The following is an 18,391-nucleotide window of genomic DNA, read 5'->3' on the forward strand; positions in this document are numbered from 1 at the left end:
ACAAAAGATTATAAGCTGGAAACCTAGGCGTAGGAAAGAGAGAATCAAAATGTATTTACAAAAAAAGTGAGCATAATCGAGCATAGTCCTCAACGCCGAGACACCATGTCACCTTTGTCGCTCACCACGATAAGACGATGAGACGGCATGAAATAACTGAAGCCTGATCGCTTGGCCTCCCCAATCCATAACAACGTTGGCATAGAAGGAAGCTCATTTAGCTGCTGGTCGGTCGTGAGTGCCTCGATGAATCGCTGCCAATTGATTCGTCTCTCAGCAGGATGGTCCACTATGTTTAGTGCAGAACTCCTATCATGCTGAGCAAAAACGGTATCGCAAATGTGCTCAACGGCGAAATGCATTGGAATGATGTCCGCCCAGCCATCAAGTTCATTCATTGCCGGTCGAATATTCAAAGTCTTGACCACCTCCACGAGCTGGTTGACCATTTCATCGGGTTCGGGTACGGCAAGGCTTGGGTCAGGTCTAAATCCAGGCACGGGTACTGGTCGGTGCAGAGTGACAGGAAGCTGGAACTGCTCTGCGACCTTTCTCAAGAAGCGGTCGGCTGCCCATTTCGATGCAACATAGCCGTCGCTGCCATCATCAGGAGGCATCAGAGGCAGAGGCTCGCTATTGCTAGCATCTTTCTCATATAGACTCCGCACGGCTTGATCTTCATAGATCAGAATCGCACCGGACGAAAGGAAGTGGATGGGAATGCGACGACGGAGAGCCAGTCTTGCCATTTCTTTCACAGAAAGAAAATTGACACTTCGCAAGACTTCATAGTCATCCCAGAATGACCTATTTGCAGCAAAGTGCAAAATAACATCTGTTTCGGAAGCGAGGTAGTCGAATTCTGATCTACTCAGTCCCAAGTCTTTTTCTGCGAGGTCTCCGGCGAAAATGGAGATCTTCTCAGATGATGCTGCTACTGCGTCCATATCAGTCCCGAGACGCACAAGACAGAAGATCCTCGACACTTTGTTTGCCTTTATGAGCGATGGCAGCAGATGTCTTCCAAGATACCCTGTTGCACCAGTCAAAAGAACACGGATTCCTTCCTGGACGGATTGGGGCTTGGGTTCTTCAATTCTCGAGAACTCGGTTGCCCATGCTTCTGGAACAGATATCTCTGCATCCCAGTCAATACAAGACGACAAGTTTGCTTCAATCAAAGACGCCATATCAACCAGCCGGCCAGCATTCATAAGCTCATTCAACTTTGGTGCGGCTTTGAATTGATTCTTGATCAACCTTTGTAGCTTAACCAGTAGCAATGAGCTTCCTCCGACGTGGAAAAAGTTGGTAGTAGGAGTAATTGCTCGCGTATCAGCTACAGGCAGAACATTCCTCCAAAGGCCTTCGATTTTCAGTTCCCGCTCAGTCAACTCTCGATCAAGGGATTTGTGGGCCACGATGCATGTTGAGTCCAATGGCAAAGCTTGGATTGCGGAGCGGTTAACCTTGGAGTGTGCGGTTAACGGAATCTCCTCCAAGGGAATGAGCACCGCAGGGCGCATATAATCAGGAACAGGAAGTGTTGCCTGAAGCTGATTGAGGAACTCCTGTTTGTCAATTTGCTGGTGGTTGTACGAGAAAACCACGTGTGCAGCAATGAAATTTTCTTCACTCTCCTCTCTCAGCGTCACTACAGCATGTGTCAAGGTTCCTTCGGAAGCCTTGATCAGAGCTGCTTCAATTTCCGCAAGTTCAATTCTGAAACCTCGGAGCTTGACTTGAGTATCGCCATCCATACGACCCGTGAGGAATAAGGCTCCGTCATCTCGCAGGAAACCACGATCTCCCGTGCGGTAAACAGTCTGCCATTTGTTGGCAAGGAAGTTTCCACTGACCTCAGCAAAAGACGATGGAATGAACTTTTGCCGCGTAACAGAATCCAGGCCAAGGTATCCAGCTGAGACACCAGCACCACCGACAACAACTTCTCCTGGCACGCCGATGGGCAATGGCTTGAGCTGCTCATCAACGATATAGAGCGCGTAGTTTGGTGCAGCAAATCCAACGGGCAGCGGGTATGTCAGATTAATTTCACGGTAGGCGATCTCTCCACGCGAGGTACACGCGATTGTCGTTTCACCAGGGCCGTAGTTGTTGAATATCCGCAGCGAAGGTAGCGCAAGCTTTCGGAAGTACTGGACGAAACGGTCGGAGAAACGCTCACCACCGAAAAAGGCATATTTCCAGTTAGAGCAGCTCTGCAGATTTTCCTCTGCAAAGCGGAACCACATTTCGTACTCGGATGGCGTGCCAGATACGTAAGAGACCCTTTGCTCTTTCATCAGCTTTGTTAGTTCTTCAGGGTCACCTCGAACAGAGGAAGGGACCACCAAAAGACACCCTCCGTTGCAAAGTGCCACGAATGTTTGTTCCAGTGAGAAGTCGAAGCTAAAAGCACTTTGCTGCAGAACCATCGATACAGCGCCATTTTCAATATCGAGCTGCTGTGTGAAGCCTTCATTTTGGGCCACCAGATTAGAGTGCTTGATCAAGATGCCCTTAGGCTCTGAGGTGGTTCCGCTGGTAAACAAAATGACAGCGACCGAGTCAGCTGAAGCCAAGTTTGGTGTCCGATCGGCTCCTTCGGGTCTGGTCGCAACTTGGGAAATGTCAATAACAGTGGCATCGGTAGCGTTGACAGCCTCAATAGTTGCTTTCGTCATCTCGTCAATGATGAACACGTTGGGTTTCGCGGCCTTCACTGCGCTTTGAATTCGATGGATTGAGTTGCGAAGGTCAAGAGGAAGGTAAGTAGCATCAACTCGGAATACAGCAAGCATTGAGCAGATCCAATCTGTGCTGGGCTCTTGAAGTACACCCACGACTGATCCTTTGGATATTCCCGCCTTTGCTAGACTTTGCGAAATACCATCGATGCGACGTCCAAACTCCTCGAATGTAAGAGTCTTGCCGCTGCCATCTTTCACAGCAGGACTTGATCCACGGAGGCGAATCATGTCATCGATTCGATGAACAACGGTCTGGGGCCACTGAAGAGCGTTTGCAGGTCCTAGAGTGCAAGTTAGCAAAGCTCAAGAGAGTGTTTAGGTTGAATCATTGACCTGTTCCAGCTTGTAGTGCCTTAGAGACATCTTCATTTGTCCAGACTGGTGGAGATTTCACCGACACATCCACCCCGGGAGTTTTTGTGAACGACTTGAGGAGATTAACATAAGCCCTAAGCAGGAGATCCGTGTGCTCTTGGCTGTACAGAGATTCTTGCAATTGTAATGTGAGCAGAGTGTCACCGGCGGTGTTCTCGAGGATATCGAAAGAGACATCATAGCCAGTGCGGGGGTGATACCACTGCTCACCCTCAGCCTTACAATCGGCGAACTTGGCTCGTTCCTGTGTGCCCTGGCGGTAATCAACGAACACTTGGAAGACTGGCGGCGCATTTGCCGACCGATCAATTCCCAGCTCATTGAGAAGCAAGTCAAATGGGAGACCAGAATGCTCAAGAGAGCCATAGACCTTATTTCTGACATTCTTCACTACGTTACCAAATTTCGAATTCGTAGAAGCCCTGTCAAGTCGAATAGGCAACAGGTTCAGAAAGAAACCCACGGTCTCCAGGACCTCCTGGCTAGTACGATTGGCATCGGCGATACCAATGAACAGCTCGTCCATATCCGGGAGGAGACGGAACAGTAAGACTTGGAGAACAGCCGTGTACAAGTGGAAATTGGTTGAGTGATTTTGCCGAGCAACCTGTTTGATCAGAGCGGTTTCTTCGGGTTGAAGTCGGATATCAGCGCGAGAGGAACTTTCGCATGACTTGTTAGTGAACGGTGTTCTTTGAAGTAGTCAAGTGCTGTCTTACCGATAGGACTTCTGTAGCTTCCTCACTTGAATCTTTGCAAACGGAAACAGATCGATTGGCTGAACATCCCTGGGAATGCATTTTTTGTAGAAATCGATGCTTTTCTGGAAAAGCCCCATTTCATAGTCCTGGCGCTGTTGTACTGCGAGGTATCGGTATTGCGACTTTTCAGGGAGAGGCGACAAATTGACTCCAAGATAAGCCTTTTCAAGGTCGGCAAAAATGATTTGGATGCTCACGCCATCAAGGGTGATATGATGACAACCGACAATCAGCCAGTGCTCAGTGTCAGACAACGTTACGAGAACGAATTGCATGGCTTCCCAGTCGCCAAGATCCCAGCGATAATCGCGTATCTCGTCTAGGACCTTTTGTGCCTCGGATCTCTGAAAGATCCGCTTCTTCTCTAGTCGCACTAGGGGGGTGGAAAGTATTCCCTGCGTGGGTATGTCTTCATGCTCGCCTGACCAGAAGTAGCGGGTGCGCATGGCCTCGTGCCGTTCGCCGACTCGCTCAAGTGCCTTTCCGAGGTTCTCAGCGTGGATAAGACCAGTCAGGCGGATAGAAAGAGCGACGTTGAAGGTCGTTTTATCCTCCAGTGCGTGGTGCAAGTACCAGAATCTTGTTTGACCAAATGACATATGCTCAGTCGCTTCAGTGGAAGACTCAATGAGATTCTCGCGCCAGCTGTTGTCAACTGAAGATAAATCTGTCGTATCACCAAATGTGCTGACATTGGACGGGGTACCAATCATTTGAGGTGCCGATGCATCAGACGATAGCGGAGTGAAGTCTTGCAAAGCATCTTTGCCTCTAGCTTCTTGGGTCCTTTCTAGGGTCTCTAGCGGGGTCGCTATAACGACAGGAATTGGCCCTGAGTCAAGCTGAGCCTTGGAAGACAGATGCTGAAGGTCAATGATTGTGCTTGGGATCTTCTCGATGCTGTCATTGATCAAACCACTGATAGTACTACCCCCTAGAATTTTGAGAACGGGCAGGTCAACTTCAAGTTCCTTCAAGAACCATGTTCTGATATCAATTGCGATCAAAGAATCAACACCCAATTCGACGAGGACATTGGTTTCATCGACGACCTCATCCAACGGAATCTGGAGTAGTTTCTTCACACGCGCAATGAAGGCATCTGACAATAATACATTCAGGATTAGCCAAGACATATGGTGAGAGCTGAATAAATACTGACTTTTCAGGATGCTCGGAACCTGGTCAAAGGATTTGACTTCCTTGAGCTGGGCTCGGACAGAAACAGTTGAAGCCATGCGGGTTCCTTCCTGGGTATTAATTCGCTCGAACATGAGGTGAGAGAACTTCAACTCGGAGCGATATTGGTCCTTGATCAGCTCGCCTGCAAAAGAAGGACTTATACCGGTGACGACCTCTGGAGATTCAACAGAGTCAGCTCTACCGACCTTGACGGCTTCGGCGAAAATCTGATGAAGATCCGACTCCGACAAGCTGGCGGCACCGAGGGCTGCAAAATAATCAGAATCGAAGGTCTCAGACCGACCAACATATCCAATTCCCATGAGCGCGCTGAGATCTATCACTGATGCAGCGGCACCGCGTTTCCGTCGTTGGTATGCGAGGGCCGTCATGAACATATTAGCGGCCGCATAGTTGCTCTGGGCACCATTTCCAAGACACGCAGTCAGTGAGGAGAACATAACAAAGAATTCCAAGGGTTCATCGTGGAAAACTTCATCGAGAATCTTGCAGCCTTCAACCTTAGGCCTTAATACCCGATTCATGCTGTCTAATGACATTTCATCGAAAGGCACATCGTCCAAAATCAGCGCTCCGTGTGCAATGCCTCCAAGGGGGGCATGCTACGTTTGATTTCATCAAGGCATCTTTGAAGGGAGTCCCGACTTGTAATATCCCTGTTTATAATTTTAGAAGCTGGCCGAGGGAAGGGGTAAGGATTATGAAGACGACATACAATGATATGACCCTAACGCTGGCGCCACTCTGTCCAACGGAGCGGACGAAGTTTTCGTCAACGGTGGGATTTCTGCTCGTAAGCACAACGCACCCAGCGCCACACCTTGCCATCCATTGGCAGAGCGATTGTCCAACCTCTCCGGCAAGACCAATCAATAGATATGTTTTATCGGAACGGAATATCTTTTCGTTATCGACGGGCCGGAGACGAAGTTGAACGCTTCGAACATTCCAGTCAATGGCCCGAAGTGGTTCCCTCGCTGGACAGTAATTCTGTATCTCGTTCAAAGCAATGGACTTTGGAGAGCCGACAGGTAGGCTGTTTGTCTTAATAGACTTCCAAACATTCTGAAGCAGCTTTCCGAGCTGAGATGAATCGGACCCAGGAACACTATATAGCTCACTTGTGAAGAAAGAATCTGTTCCCGTCTTCACACAATGAGAGGGAAGACAAGATTCCATAGATTTTGTCAGCTCAGCATCGGCCCCATTAGGCGATGAGAAGTTAACAAACACGGATGTGTCGCGGGGAATCTGTCTCTTGAGGAGTCGAGCCGGGAGAGCACAATGAAGCAGGTTTTGACCATCTCCGCAGTTTTGTCGGCAGCACGTTGTAAATTTGCTGTGGACTTTAGCAATGACAGTTTCCTGAGAAATTGCCGCTTTCATTAAGTTGTCTGCTTCGTGAACAAGAACTGTGGTTGCTTCAGGGGCCATGGAAACAACTGCCCGAGCAACAAGCTTGGCTGCAACAGAAAGCAGGGCCATTTGGCCAAATTTGAAGGAAGGTGGAATGTCAATTAACAAATGGGGCTCAACTAGGATCGGCGACTCTGAGGCTTGAGCAAGAGCGATGACAGTAGAACCGGAGTCATCTTCCTTCGTTCCAATGCATAGCATGAATGAACCGATGGATTGAATTCTGATGAATTGCAATAGAGACTGATTAATACGTATCATCACAGCAGGGGGTTTCTTGGAGTTCCGTCTGGATATTCTCAATGGAGAAAACTCTTCAAGCTGGAATGAAGAGCCGTTGTCGACTACCTTCACATTTGTCAATGCAGGATCGACATTCTCAAAAATAGCACGTCGCGAAGAATTGGCCCGAAGATTCTGCTTTGAGTTGAGGTACAAACGAGGAATGAGCATCTGTCCGCTTTCGATGAAAATTTCGGGCTCAGAAGACCAGAGAATATCGTCAACATTGCCTCCACGTGAATATTCGTCAATAAGCTGGTGTCTCAGGAGTGTTTTTGAGATAAGAGAGACGGAATCTGCTCCCAAGACATCGATATCCAGGAACTGCAGGTTCATATGAGGCTGCTCGAATTTAACCACTCGGCCAATACCGAACATCATGTATGAGTACGGCTGTGCGGTCCGCGCACCTAAAGATACCCATAAGATATTCTTCGCATATTTCCACATGAACTTCAATCCATCCATCTTTCCTTCAGTGGGATCTTTCATCAAAGGCACATCCAGCTCGGACAAACTGAGAACAGTAGCGCCGTTGGGAATTGAGGTTCTTTCCAATGAGTCAACTGAAGGCACACAGATCACGGACGGGAACTTCGAAGAAAGGGATGCTGAAACCTCTTCCACGAGCTCAAAAGAGGCAATTGAGTCTCCTCCAATGATGACCAAAGGGGGAAGTTGGCAGTGTGACAGTCTGTCAGAGCAGTCGTTGGACTTCGGAGAGTTTCCAGACGGTCGTCCACTGCCTGCGCAGCCCAGACTGCAACTGCGTGAAGTTGATCATAGATAGGAGTGGATGTCTCAATTCCGCCAAATTGACACTTCTTCAGAAGCGAATCCCAGTGGTCTAGACTAAGCATTGGGCCGTGAGGTCGACCACTATTAGCTGCAATCCACCATCCAGGAAGGCCGCCCATGATAACTCCGTTGCGAAGAATCTCGTTTGTGACGGTCTCAAGATTAACAAGATATCCTCCAGGTTTCAGTAGCCGACGAACGTTTGTCATCATAGTCTCCAGAGGGTCAGCGACGTGAAGTACGTTCGACGCCAGCACCATATCATAAGTCCCTTCTTCAAAGCCTTGTTCCGCTGGAGCTCGCTGCATATCGAAAGTCTTGAATATCATGCGGTTTGCGTACTCCTTGAACTTTTCTTCGGCCTCTTCAAAGAATCCACTGGAAATATCGGTGTATGTATAGGTTGAGAAGGCAGATCCTAGCCTTGGCAAAATCGCCTGGGTAGAACCACCGGTACCAGCACCTGTCATACTTGTTAGATTCATCCAAAAATTTTCGATTCAGAGATCAAACTTGCCTATCTCCAAAACCTTCATCCGGGGGTATCGATGACTGATCTGCTTCGCCATGTTCGCGAGCCACCAATTTGCAGCTTCAAGGCCGACTCCCTCTTTGTAGAAGCGTCCAAGGAGATCATCCTTTGTCATGTGTTGAAGAATACTATCGCCATCTTGAATGACCTTGGGAAGATTCTTTCCAGTAGCCTCAATAAGTAGTGCATCGACTTTATCGCGATACCTATCCGTGAGGTCCTGGATCTGGTCGTGGGTGTCCGAAATACAGTGCTTTTCAACGCAAGGGTGCTCTCCACGAGCCACCTTGTCAACAATGTAATCTGCCCAGCTCATCAAATGTTGATAGTGAGGAAGGGCTTTACCGCGGTCTTCTTGGCTCATTTCAGATACACGACGAATGTAATAGAAGGATAGTCGCTCCATGTCTTTTGCAAATAGGAGGCTCTTTGCATCCAGTCGCTCGCCGCGAGACGCAAGCTCACCATCAGGACCAGCCAGCAGGTATTCAAAATTTGAGAATAGCGTAGTGTCATCCTCAGGTCTTGGAGGGGTAAAGGGCTTTAGACTGATACCTTCAACTTGCAAGAAGGGATGTTCACCCTTCTCACTGAATAATTGGAGGTCGGCTTTGATGGAGGTAGAGTCATCATCCCTGACTGTAGTTTCCCAAGGAACGATCAATTGCTTTTCTGGTTCGTTGAGGCAGTAGAAAGGATTGAAATCAAGAGAGTCAATCCGAATAGGGACGTGAAGGGACCGCAAACTTCCATCTCCGGGATAACTGAAAGCAGCAAATAGAGTCTGCAAAGCTGTGTCCAGCATGCCAGGATGAAGCATAAGCTGGTCCTCCCAGCCTGAATCAGCTTGATCAATCAACTTTCCACGAGCAAATCCCATTCTACGCTCGATGTTCGCCATGCCGCAGAAGGGCTCAGAGTACTCATATCCGATCTTTCGCAGTGCAGAGTAAAAACGGTCAATGTCGACATCTACCAGATTGTGATCGCTAGAGTGAAAGCGGGCAGGGAGTATATCAGCTGAGCATTCACCGAACTTGACTTCGACGTTTCCTTTGACATTGGCCACCATAGATTGATCACCCTGCGGCGTCGAGAAACAAGTGAAGTATGCGGAGATGAGAGTGTCTTCTGACTGATGAATCTTGAGGCTGAAGAGGGTTTCAATATTCGTGTTGTCATCACTGAAAACGATAGCGCGCTCCAGGATCAGGTCCGTAATCCTGAGGTGAGAAATCTGCTTGTCCCCTGCAAGCTTCCTGATCGCCTCGATCGCCATCACGACATACCCAGTAGCTGGGAACACAATTTGACCCTGAAGCTTGTGCCCTTGTAGCCAGGAGATCTCCGATGGCCTCAGGATATTTTTCCACTGGGCCTCGGTAGATGTTGTAGTTCCAATGCAGGGCATACCCAAAATCGGATGAGGTTGTATTGCGAGTTGTCTCTGGGCTCGTACAACCCGAGACTCTGCCCAATAGGTATTTTGGTGAATGAAAGGATAACTAGGAAGGTCCTTCAAGAGTGATTTATGACCATTGTCCACGTTGAAGACTTGATCAAATTTGTCGAATTGCACAATATTGGAACCAAGAAGGGACCACAAAAACCCTAGAGCAGCCGAAAACTCCTCCAAATCATTCTTTCCGCGTGAGAGAATACCTGTGTAGGGAACATGCACGCCAGCCTCGGCCAAGGTGTCCAAAGCTGGCCCTTTAAGCGCGGCATGGGGGCCAATCTCTATAGCGGCATCAAAGTGGTCTCCGTATTCAAGAGCAGTCTCCACAGCCGAGGAAAACAAAACCGGTTGAACCATATTTCTTACCCAGTATTCCTCTCGAAGATTAGCAGCATTCATGGAATTGCCGCTCAACACACTCGATATCCAGGTCGGCCGGTCTTCATTGGGCTCCATTTTTTCTATCTTGCAACTTTGAAGAGCCTGGAGATAATGTTGGGCGCAGGGCTCCATGTGTACCGAGTGATATGCAGTATCCACTTTCAAACGGCGAGCGAACTTTTGCTCGCTCTTGAAGAGCTCAACTGCCTTGTCGATGGCCTCTTCGTCACCAGACAATGTAAGGCTAGATGACGAATTATAAGCCGCAACCTGAATACAACCCTTCACTTCTTCTCGTTGACAGAAATCTTCAGCTTCTCCAAAAGATGCGCCCACGGCAGCCATGGCGCCCTTAGATCCATTACGAGAGGATGCCAGTCTGGCATAGAAACCACGGTAATATGCGATACGAATGGCATCATGGGCGGATACAAGCCCAGCAGCGTAAGCTGCTGCGATTTCGCCTAAAAGTAGTGAGTGCCTGGAATTCAGGTCTCCGAGAATGATCAAAACATGTCACATACCGGATGAGTGGCCAATAACGACATGAAGGCGGATGTCGGCAGCTCGGAGTAGATCCACCAAAATAATCTGCACAGCAGTGCAGAGGGGTTGCGAGATAGCCGCTTCAGTGACCCGAGATGATGAAGATGAAGCCAGAAGCTGGTCTTGAATGGTCCATTTAGGTCTCTCGGATTCAGGAAGGCATTGCAGCGATCTGTCCAGGTTGGCAAAACGGTTTCGGACAAACTCGGATGATTCGAGCAAGATAGCGCCCATTCGCGGCCACTGGGCTCCTTGTCCGGTAAAAACCGCCAAGATACGAGGTTTCGGAAAATTGGAATAGCGAGTATCGAGCTGAGGGTCGGTACTGGCCAGCAAATTCTCGAGGCTTTGGCAAAGAGAATCCGCCGTGGAGCCTACAATAGCCTTTCTGAATGGCAGTGTAGACCTGCGATGTTGAAGTGTAAATGCCAGATCCCGAAGGTTAGTGTTGGGGTGTGCTTGAAGGTAATGTAAGTGATGTGTAAGGAGATCTTTGAGGGAAGCTGTCGAGTTTGCGGAGAATACAAGTGGTGTACACAGTGTTGACACTAGGTTGTTGAGAGTGCTATCCGTTTCTGGAATATATTCCTCGAGAATCGCATGGGCGTTCGTTCCACCGAAACCTGTGTAACATGAATAATGTCAGCAACCACTATACTCGGAGTTCCTACTTTGATTCCGATCACTTCAAGAAGGATTTGTCCCGTGACGCACCGAAACTGTTAACGCTCGCTCTTCGAACTTGTCCTGGCCGGACAGCTGGCCACTCTGTTGCGGAAACAGGGACCTCAAGAGAGTCATAAAACGGAGAGATGTCAGGGTTGAGGTTGTTGAAGTGCATATTTGGCGGAACGATCGCATTCTGCAAGGCGAGGGAGGTTCCTATCAGGCTCGCCAGTCCAGCTGTGCCCTCAGTGTGACCAATCACTGTTTTGATGGAGCCAACGTACAGCTTCTCGGCGTTTGGGCTTCCGGAGAAGAAGGCCTGGTAAATAGCCTCTGCCTCTTTGGGATCGCCGGCCTTTGTTCCCGTTCCATGAGCGTGGAAAAACTGGGGACGATCGCTGGCTTTACTCAGGTCAAGTCCCGCTCGTGCATAGGTGTCTCGAATCAAACTGGTCTGGGCAACACTGCTAGGCACTGTTATGCCAGAGGTACGACCATCTTGATTCACACCCGTTTCCCTGATGATACATTCGATGTGATCTTTATCTTGCAATGCCTGGCTCAGTGGTTTAAGAACTACTGATGCAATGCCCTCTCCACGAGCATATCCATCCGCAGAAGAATCCCACATATGGCATCTTCCAGTGGGGGATAGCATACGCAGCTTACTCTCGGCGATATATTGTCCTTTTACAGGAGCCCATTAGCTTCAGTCGCAGAGTATTTATAACTACTCTATTCGAGAAAAGAAAAACATACCAGGACTCAGGATAAGATTTGCACCCGCCGCAACCGCCACTTTTGATTCCCCACTGCGTAGGACACGAACAGCCTCGTGAACAGCAACGAGACTTGATGAGCAGGCAGTATCAATTGTCATGGAAGGTCCGTGCCAGTCAAAGAAGTATGATAGGCGGTTTGACATGATACTACGAGCCACACCTGTTCCAGTATACGTAGGCATCTCGTCAATTTCAGACTGCACCATCGAGGACCAGTCATCACACATAAGGCCAACATATACTGCAGTGGAAGAGCCACGTAAGCTCTCCATGGGCAAACCGGCCGCACATAGAGCATCGTACACGGTTTCCATCAGAAGTCGTTGTTGGGGGTCAATGCTTTCTGCCTCTTTAGGAGGAATACCGAAGAAATTTGTGTCAAACTTCCCTGGATTCTCATCCAGAAAATAGGAACTTTGAACGTTGGTTGTTCCATGATGGATCGGGTCGGGGTGATAAAAAGCGTTGATGTTGAACCTGCTCTCTGGGACCTTGCGAAGCAAATCCGTGGGGGTTTTTAGAAGTTCCCAGAGCTTGGAAGGGGTATCAGAACCGCCGGGAAATCGGCAGGAGCTCCCGATGACCGCTATCGGCTCCTTGGCAAAGGACATGCTGAGAGTTGAGCTCAGGGAATCTGAAAATGAATAAACTTGAGTATAATGGGCTACAAAGTCATGGTTTGGTGCAGTCCCGGGGTTAATATAGTAGGCCCTAGGTGGACTTTGAAAAATTTCTGTAAACACTGTTTCTCAATTTACAAGTCTTGTTCTTTGCATACAACGGGGTTGTTCAAGTGTCATTACTGTGTATTGTTACTGAATAAACATCACAAACTTGGATACGAAGTCCTAAACCCTTTCAAGTTAGAGCTAGTTTTGTGATTTATGATTGCGCGAACGAGGCTTTCACCGGTAATTCCTATTTAGGATTTATCAGGTTCTAAGTAGTAAGAATAAATATTTCTTTTCCCCATCGACAGTATTTATAGGCCTGAGTAAGACTTCTGGGTGGATAATACTCTCTCCCAAAATGGTAGTGACATGCGAGCATTGTCGATGATGCGAAGGTGAAAGAGAGCAGTGGGGCGAAACATAGGGGCGTTATCACGCAGCTCCACTGGGTCTTCCATTTTGAAGTCAGATTACATGGCAAATAGAGAGGCTGTGATATATTTAGATCTTTTTTTCTAGAATAGGTAGGCATAGGTACGTATAGTTTACTGAGGACTTTAGTCTCACACCACCATAACCGTCAATACAATCGTAAACATCTGATAAAGCCCGAGGAAACCATATTATGGATATGAAATTTGTCTTTCAAGATGGGAGTGGCTTGTTTATTCAATGAGTTACCTAATTTTGAGTAAAGTGATTGCGGTGAAAATGCACAGAAGATGCGATGAAACCCCATCAACGTTAAAGTTATTCCCGATATAAGCCGAAAGGCTTGGAGGCTGTATTAGAACGTACAAAACTGGCACTAGCGGCACGGCCATCCCCTCAGCAAGCTGCGGTGGCATCGGGCCGCAATACATTGTGGAGTACAGCGGTCCAGACTTCGTATGTTGGGTTTTCTAGCTTAGAATTCTTAGCCAGCTATTGCGTCGATTAGCTTTACTAGCCAGTGGCGATCAGGGACCAAAAAGGATGTGGATCAAATTGTCAGAACTCAGGTGGAGCCGTTTACTCAATTGAGAATATGGGGCTAACCAGCCGCATACACGGGGAGCTTCCGAGAGTATTGTGGGGGCTTAAAGTATATGTGGCTGACGACGATCAGTGACGAGCTCCCGAAGCAAATACGAGAAGCCTAAATTAGTGCTGACGATGGTGAGCGGGTCGTGCCCGAAGGCCTACAGGGGTTGTAGGGGTGTAAATGCGTAAATAAGGCCGAGTTTGGCTACAGGTGGTGAAACATTGTAACTAAAATCAACAAATGATGAGGGTCTCATTGTGCTTCACTCAATCCAAAATAAAGCCCTTCCGTCTATCTCCCGTCAGTCATTATCTTCGATTCCCTTTGCAAACATATCGAGTATACACCACCATGCCTTCCAACGAGAAATACGAGTATGTCTTTGATGAGTCAGTTGAGAACCGACGCCTTGCGGGTCAGCACCAAGCTATCAAACTGGGAATGGGCAAATTGGTCTTAGCACCTTTGCAGGTGTTTGAGAAGAAGCTTAGAATTCTCGATGCGGGTACTTCTGATGGTAAAGCTACTCAATTACGAATTCTTGGGATAGAACCTGCTAATGACGATTTTCAACCTCAGGTTACTGGCTTGATGATTTCAGGCCATCCTTGGCTCATCCTGAAACATGTGAGCTCTTGGGAACTGATATTACCGGCGAGCGATTTCCGCAACACCCACCGCCTGGCATCAAGCTCGTAGCCCAAAGCTCCATGGGACCTTGGCCTGAGGATTGGCTGCAATCTTTTGACCTTGTGCATCAGCGTCTTACACTTTTTGGCCTCGGCACCAAGTCAAAGGAATGTGTTCTGTCGCTCATGGATATCGTCAAGCCAGGTGGTTGGATTCAGCTGGTCGAGACCGAGAACAGTTCGCATGAGCCAAATGGGCCCATGGTTAAGCGTCTCGGCGGTTTGATCAAAGAGCTCTCTATTGGAATGGGCTCTGACTTGAGCTTTAGAGGCGGTGCTATGGAATCATGGATCCGAGAAGAGGGTTTTATTCGTGTTGGCTCCATGCTTGCACCGATTATGTTAGGCGCAAACTGCCCTGATCCCGCACTTCGCGAGCAAACCGTGGAAGCATACTGCTTCACCGCCACTCAGCTCTTGATGGCTTGCAAAGGTTAGTTGAGCCCGCATTGAATATTAATCAAAAGAACTAATTGGATGAACAGGTTTCCCTGGCGGTCTGAAATGCATGACTGAGGCCGAATCTGAAACCTTTATTTCCGATCTTGGTGAGGAGCTTCGTAATGAGGGTGGTTACTTCCCCCTGCGAATCGTTTGGGGTCAACGTCCTAAGAGCTCTAACTAAGATATGGTTGGAATTCTCTTTAACATCTCACCGCAGCCTTCGCATATCGATAGTTTAGTTTCCACCTTTCAACACGCAACATTAAGGTCTAGCTTGGTAGTCAATAAAACCATGGTGTCCAAACTTCACGGCGCGCTGTTGTTCTTGATTAGTGAAAAACATATATTTGTCATATCATTGCCTTCTCTTCAGGCCTCCCTACATGCATTGCGAAATCATCTTGGCGTTCTGATAAATCACCCCGCTTAGGTCGTGTTTCCAGCTCAGACTGGCACCTTAACTAGGTCTCTGACCCAAAGCACCAAGGTACTAAGGAGCTGAGCCCACAGCATTTTCAGCTAAAGTGGGCCTGAAGAAATAGGGCTACTCCGCCAGGGCTGTGCACAGCGACCTGTAGCAGTAACCCCTGCCAGGTCTTTTGTCGGGAAAATTCGGAAAGGGACGCACATCTAAAATACCCCCCAGATAGCCTCCAGACCAAATTCTGACTGTATGACACCAACGGCGGTTGATCTGCAGTGACCCTTGTCATTTCTCCCCAAATTTGCGTCCGGACTAATTTCTGACTGCATGACACTAACGGCGGGCGATCTGCACTTGGCCGAACAGGCGCTAATGAGGATCTGGGGCCAAAGGAGCGTTTGTCCCCACAACTCTTTGTCTGGCTGATGAAAAAAGGTCCGTAGGATGTTCATCATTAGTTTTTGGAGCTGTCTTGTCCCATTCCCTTCGCAGCCCACAAATATTTCCAGCGTATCGTTTGCCCTACAGCGTACATTCACAATGTCGCGAGAGGCAACCGTTCACTCGAATAAGAATACCTCCATGGAGAAGAACTTGCAATCGGGCTTTGACGATTCGCGTCTTCCAACAAATCATACACCTCAAGAAGACAACACGGTTTTGCAACATATGGACCAGACAGAGGGTGGCAAGCCACAATGGCTACAAGGATCCACGCTGATAATTATCATGGTAGCCCTTACTATCGTGTCCTACTTGATGCTGCTCGATGTTTCAGTTGTGTCTACCGTAGGTTGGCTTTGGCAAGAACTATCGTGATCTCGCATACTAAAGATGACTACAGGCACTTCCTGCGATCACGAATGAGTTTAATTCACTTCCAGACCTTGGATGGTATGGAGCGGCATATCAGTTATCAAAGTAAGTTTGGTCTACCATCGCAGCCATTTGGTGTCTAATACTTATCTTTCTGCAGTGCCGCGCTTCAGCCTTTGTCCGGAAAAATCTACACCCATTTTACACCCAAGTGGACGCTCTTGATCTATTTCTTCGTCTTTGAAGTAGGGTCTTTAATCTGTGCTCTGGCGACATCATCCAATATGTTAATTGTTGGTCGGACAATCGCCGGGATGGGTAACTCTGGTATACCAAATGGATGTGTCACTATTATTGCTGGGATGGTCCCTCTACATAAACGCCCAGCCTTACTTGGTATCATGATGGGAAGTAAGTCAGAGCCGTGCAGACATAATTCAATGACCGCCATTAGCTAAGCGCGACGACAGTATCTCAACTAGGTCTTGCCTCTGGGCCATTGGTGGGAGGAGCATTGACAGAATACACGACTTGGCGATGGTGTTTTTGGATAAATCTGCCGATAGGCGCCATTGTGGCCTTGTTGGTAGTCTTCATCCGCATTCCAGATCCCCTTTTCAAAGAGCCTTCGCTTACCGTACTCCGCACTCTACACAAGAAGTTGGATTTCATTGGGGTAGCTGGTTTCGCTGGATCTGTCATTATGCTACTACTGGCGATTCAATTTGGAGGCATTCGCTTCCCCTGGAATAGTCCGACTATAATCGGGCTATTTTGTGGCTCTGGCATCACTTTCCTTCTTTGGATTGCCTGGAGCATGAAAAAGAGCGATAAGTCTCTGATTCCTTTGAAATTGATGAAACAACGACCCGTGTGGTCTAGCTGCCTAACATACGGCTTGACTATGGGGTCACTCTTCACGACTTCATACTTCTTGCCTGTTTACTTCCAGGGTGTTCTAGGTGCTACTCCTCTATTAAGCGGTGTTCAATTACTCCCGAATATTATACCTCAGCTATTGGCGGCCGTGCTAAGTGGAATTCTAGGTGATCCCGACCTGTCACTGGAAGAAATGAAATATATGAGGTTGCTAACTCCAGTTCGACAGTCACCAGGATAGGATACTATATACCGTTCAGCTTGATAGGAGCGGTATTTATTTCAGTTGGCGCAGGTCTCATTTCAACGTACTCGCCCATGACACCTCTAGCCAGGAGAATCGGATTCCAGATAATACTAGGTACTGGCTACGGTCTTTCACTTCAAATGGTCAGTCCTTCTCCTCTTCCATTTCTATTTCATATATTTGGTTCTATCTATTTCACTTTCACTTGAAGCTAACTTCAATATTCGCAATCAACAGCCACTGGTCGCCATACAAAACTCCGTCCAGCTTCATCAACTCCCTGTCGCCGTGGGGGTGTTGATGTTCTGTCCACAGCTTTCGGGCGCTTTACTTGTTAGCTTCGGAAACACTATTTTCTCTAACAGTCTCCGAAATCTGGTTCCACAATATGCTCCTTCCGTGAATCCTGACATTGTTGTGGCCGCAGGGGCAACCAGTCTGCGGAATGCAGTTCCACCATCTACCCTTCATAATGTGTTGATTGCATACGCAAAGAGTGTCGATCGCGTATACTATCTGGGAGCTGGGTGTGGCGTCGCCACGTTTTTCTCGGCATGGGGAATGGGCTGGAAGAACATTCGGAGGACTGAGAAGCCCGAACCGCCTCAGGCGCCCAGGCCCCAAGAGCAGGAATCTCATGAACTTGTCAGACTTGCCAAAAATTAGGGTCTTGGATGTTTTCTCGTGTAAAAATGAAAAAAAAAAAAAAAAACAAAACAAAAAAACCGCCTTTTCAATACTTCCATATTTCACAGCCCTAGAAAGTTTCGCTCCGTTCACCTATGGTGGGACGTCACAGGCTTGTCATCTTCCTATATTCAGGAATAACCTCTTGTACCCAAACGGGGCTTGGCTCGTATTTAAGAGGGATAGGGTAGCATTTTTAGGCTCAGAGTATCCACTGGAGTATCTACTGGGCTGCCTAATCGGTACGTTGCTTGAAAATTCATAATAACCTAGCAGGGATAGTCAAGTTAAAATTTATTACTAGGGGCTTTTTTATTCTAGCATCTCGTATTTCAACTCTGTGGGGACTAGAGCAGCCCCCAATCTTACATGCGGGACCAAAGTTCCGCAGAGTTCTCCTGAACACGTCAAAAGCCTACAAGGTTCACTAGAGGAGGCTTGGAGCTGACGTACCAACATACCATCTACAGCGAAGTTCATGTCTTCACATCGCTCCACTGGATAGCTTTCAGTGTAACACGTCAGATTTTAGTTCGCTCAATTACAAATAGCAAAA

General features: G+C 48.0%; 3 protein-coding genes across 3 annotated transcripts; 2 read left to right on the forward strand and 1 right to left on the reverse strand.

Annotated features, from left to right (window-relative positions):
* Positions 1–89: 89 nt before the first annotated feature.
* N7443_004718 (Hit family protein 1) lies at positions 90–12,565 on the reverse strand (the record flags this gene model as incomplete). Its single annotated transcript, XM_056884774.1, has 11 exons — positions 90–3,034; positions 3,087–3,790; positions 3,848–4,991; positions 5,052–5,621; positions 5,699–5,748; positions 5,808–7,340; positions 7,409–8,051; positions 8,106–10,424; positions 10,485–11,129; positions 11,221–11,859; positions 11,932–12,565. The coding sequence occupies 11 exons, from the start codon at positions 12,563–12,565 to the stop codon at positions 90–92; spliced, it is 11,826 nt and encodes a 3,941-aa protein (XP_056743052.1).
* Positions 12,566–14,000: 1,435 nt separating this feature from the next.
* Positions 14,001–14,963, forward strand: N7443_004719 (tRNA (guanine(10)-N2)-methyltransferase; the record flags this gene model as incomplete). The annotated part of the gene is made up of 3 exons (XM_056884775.1): positions 14,001–14,166; positions 14,229–14,771; positions 14,824–14,963. The coding sequence occupies 3 exons, from the start codon at positions 14,001–14,003 to the stop codon at positions 14,961–14,963; spliced, it is 849 nt and encodes a 282-aa protein (XP_056743053.1).
* A 783-nt stretch (positions 14,964–15,746) lies between these two features.
* On the forward strand, positions 15,747–17,814 carry N7443_004720 (MDR family MFS transporter; the record flags this gene model as incomplete). The annotated part of the gene is made up of 6 exons (XM_056884776.1): positions 15,747–15,995; positions 16,051–16,127; positions 16,183–16,433; positions 16,493–17,068; positions 17,131–17,291; positions 17,386–17,814. The coding sequence occupies 6 exons, from the start codon at positions 15,747–15,749 to the stop codon at positions 17,812–17,814; spliced, it is 1,743 nt and encodes a 580-aa protein (XP_056743054.1).
* Positions 17,815–18,391: the final 577 nt, after the last annotated feature.

Source organism: Penicillium atrosanguineum (genome assembly GCF_028827265.1).
Source record: "Penicillium atrosanguineum strain IBT 20685 chromosome Unknown utg000003l_segment0_segment0, whole genome shotgun sequence".
In the NCBI taxonomy this organism is placed as follows: Eukaryota; Fungi; Ascomycota; class Eurotiomycetes; order Eurotiales; family Aspergillaceae; genus Penicillium; species Penicillium atrosanguineum.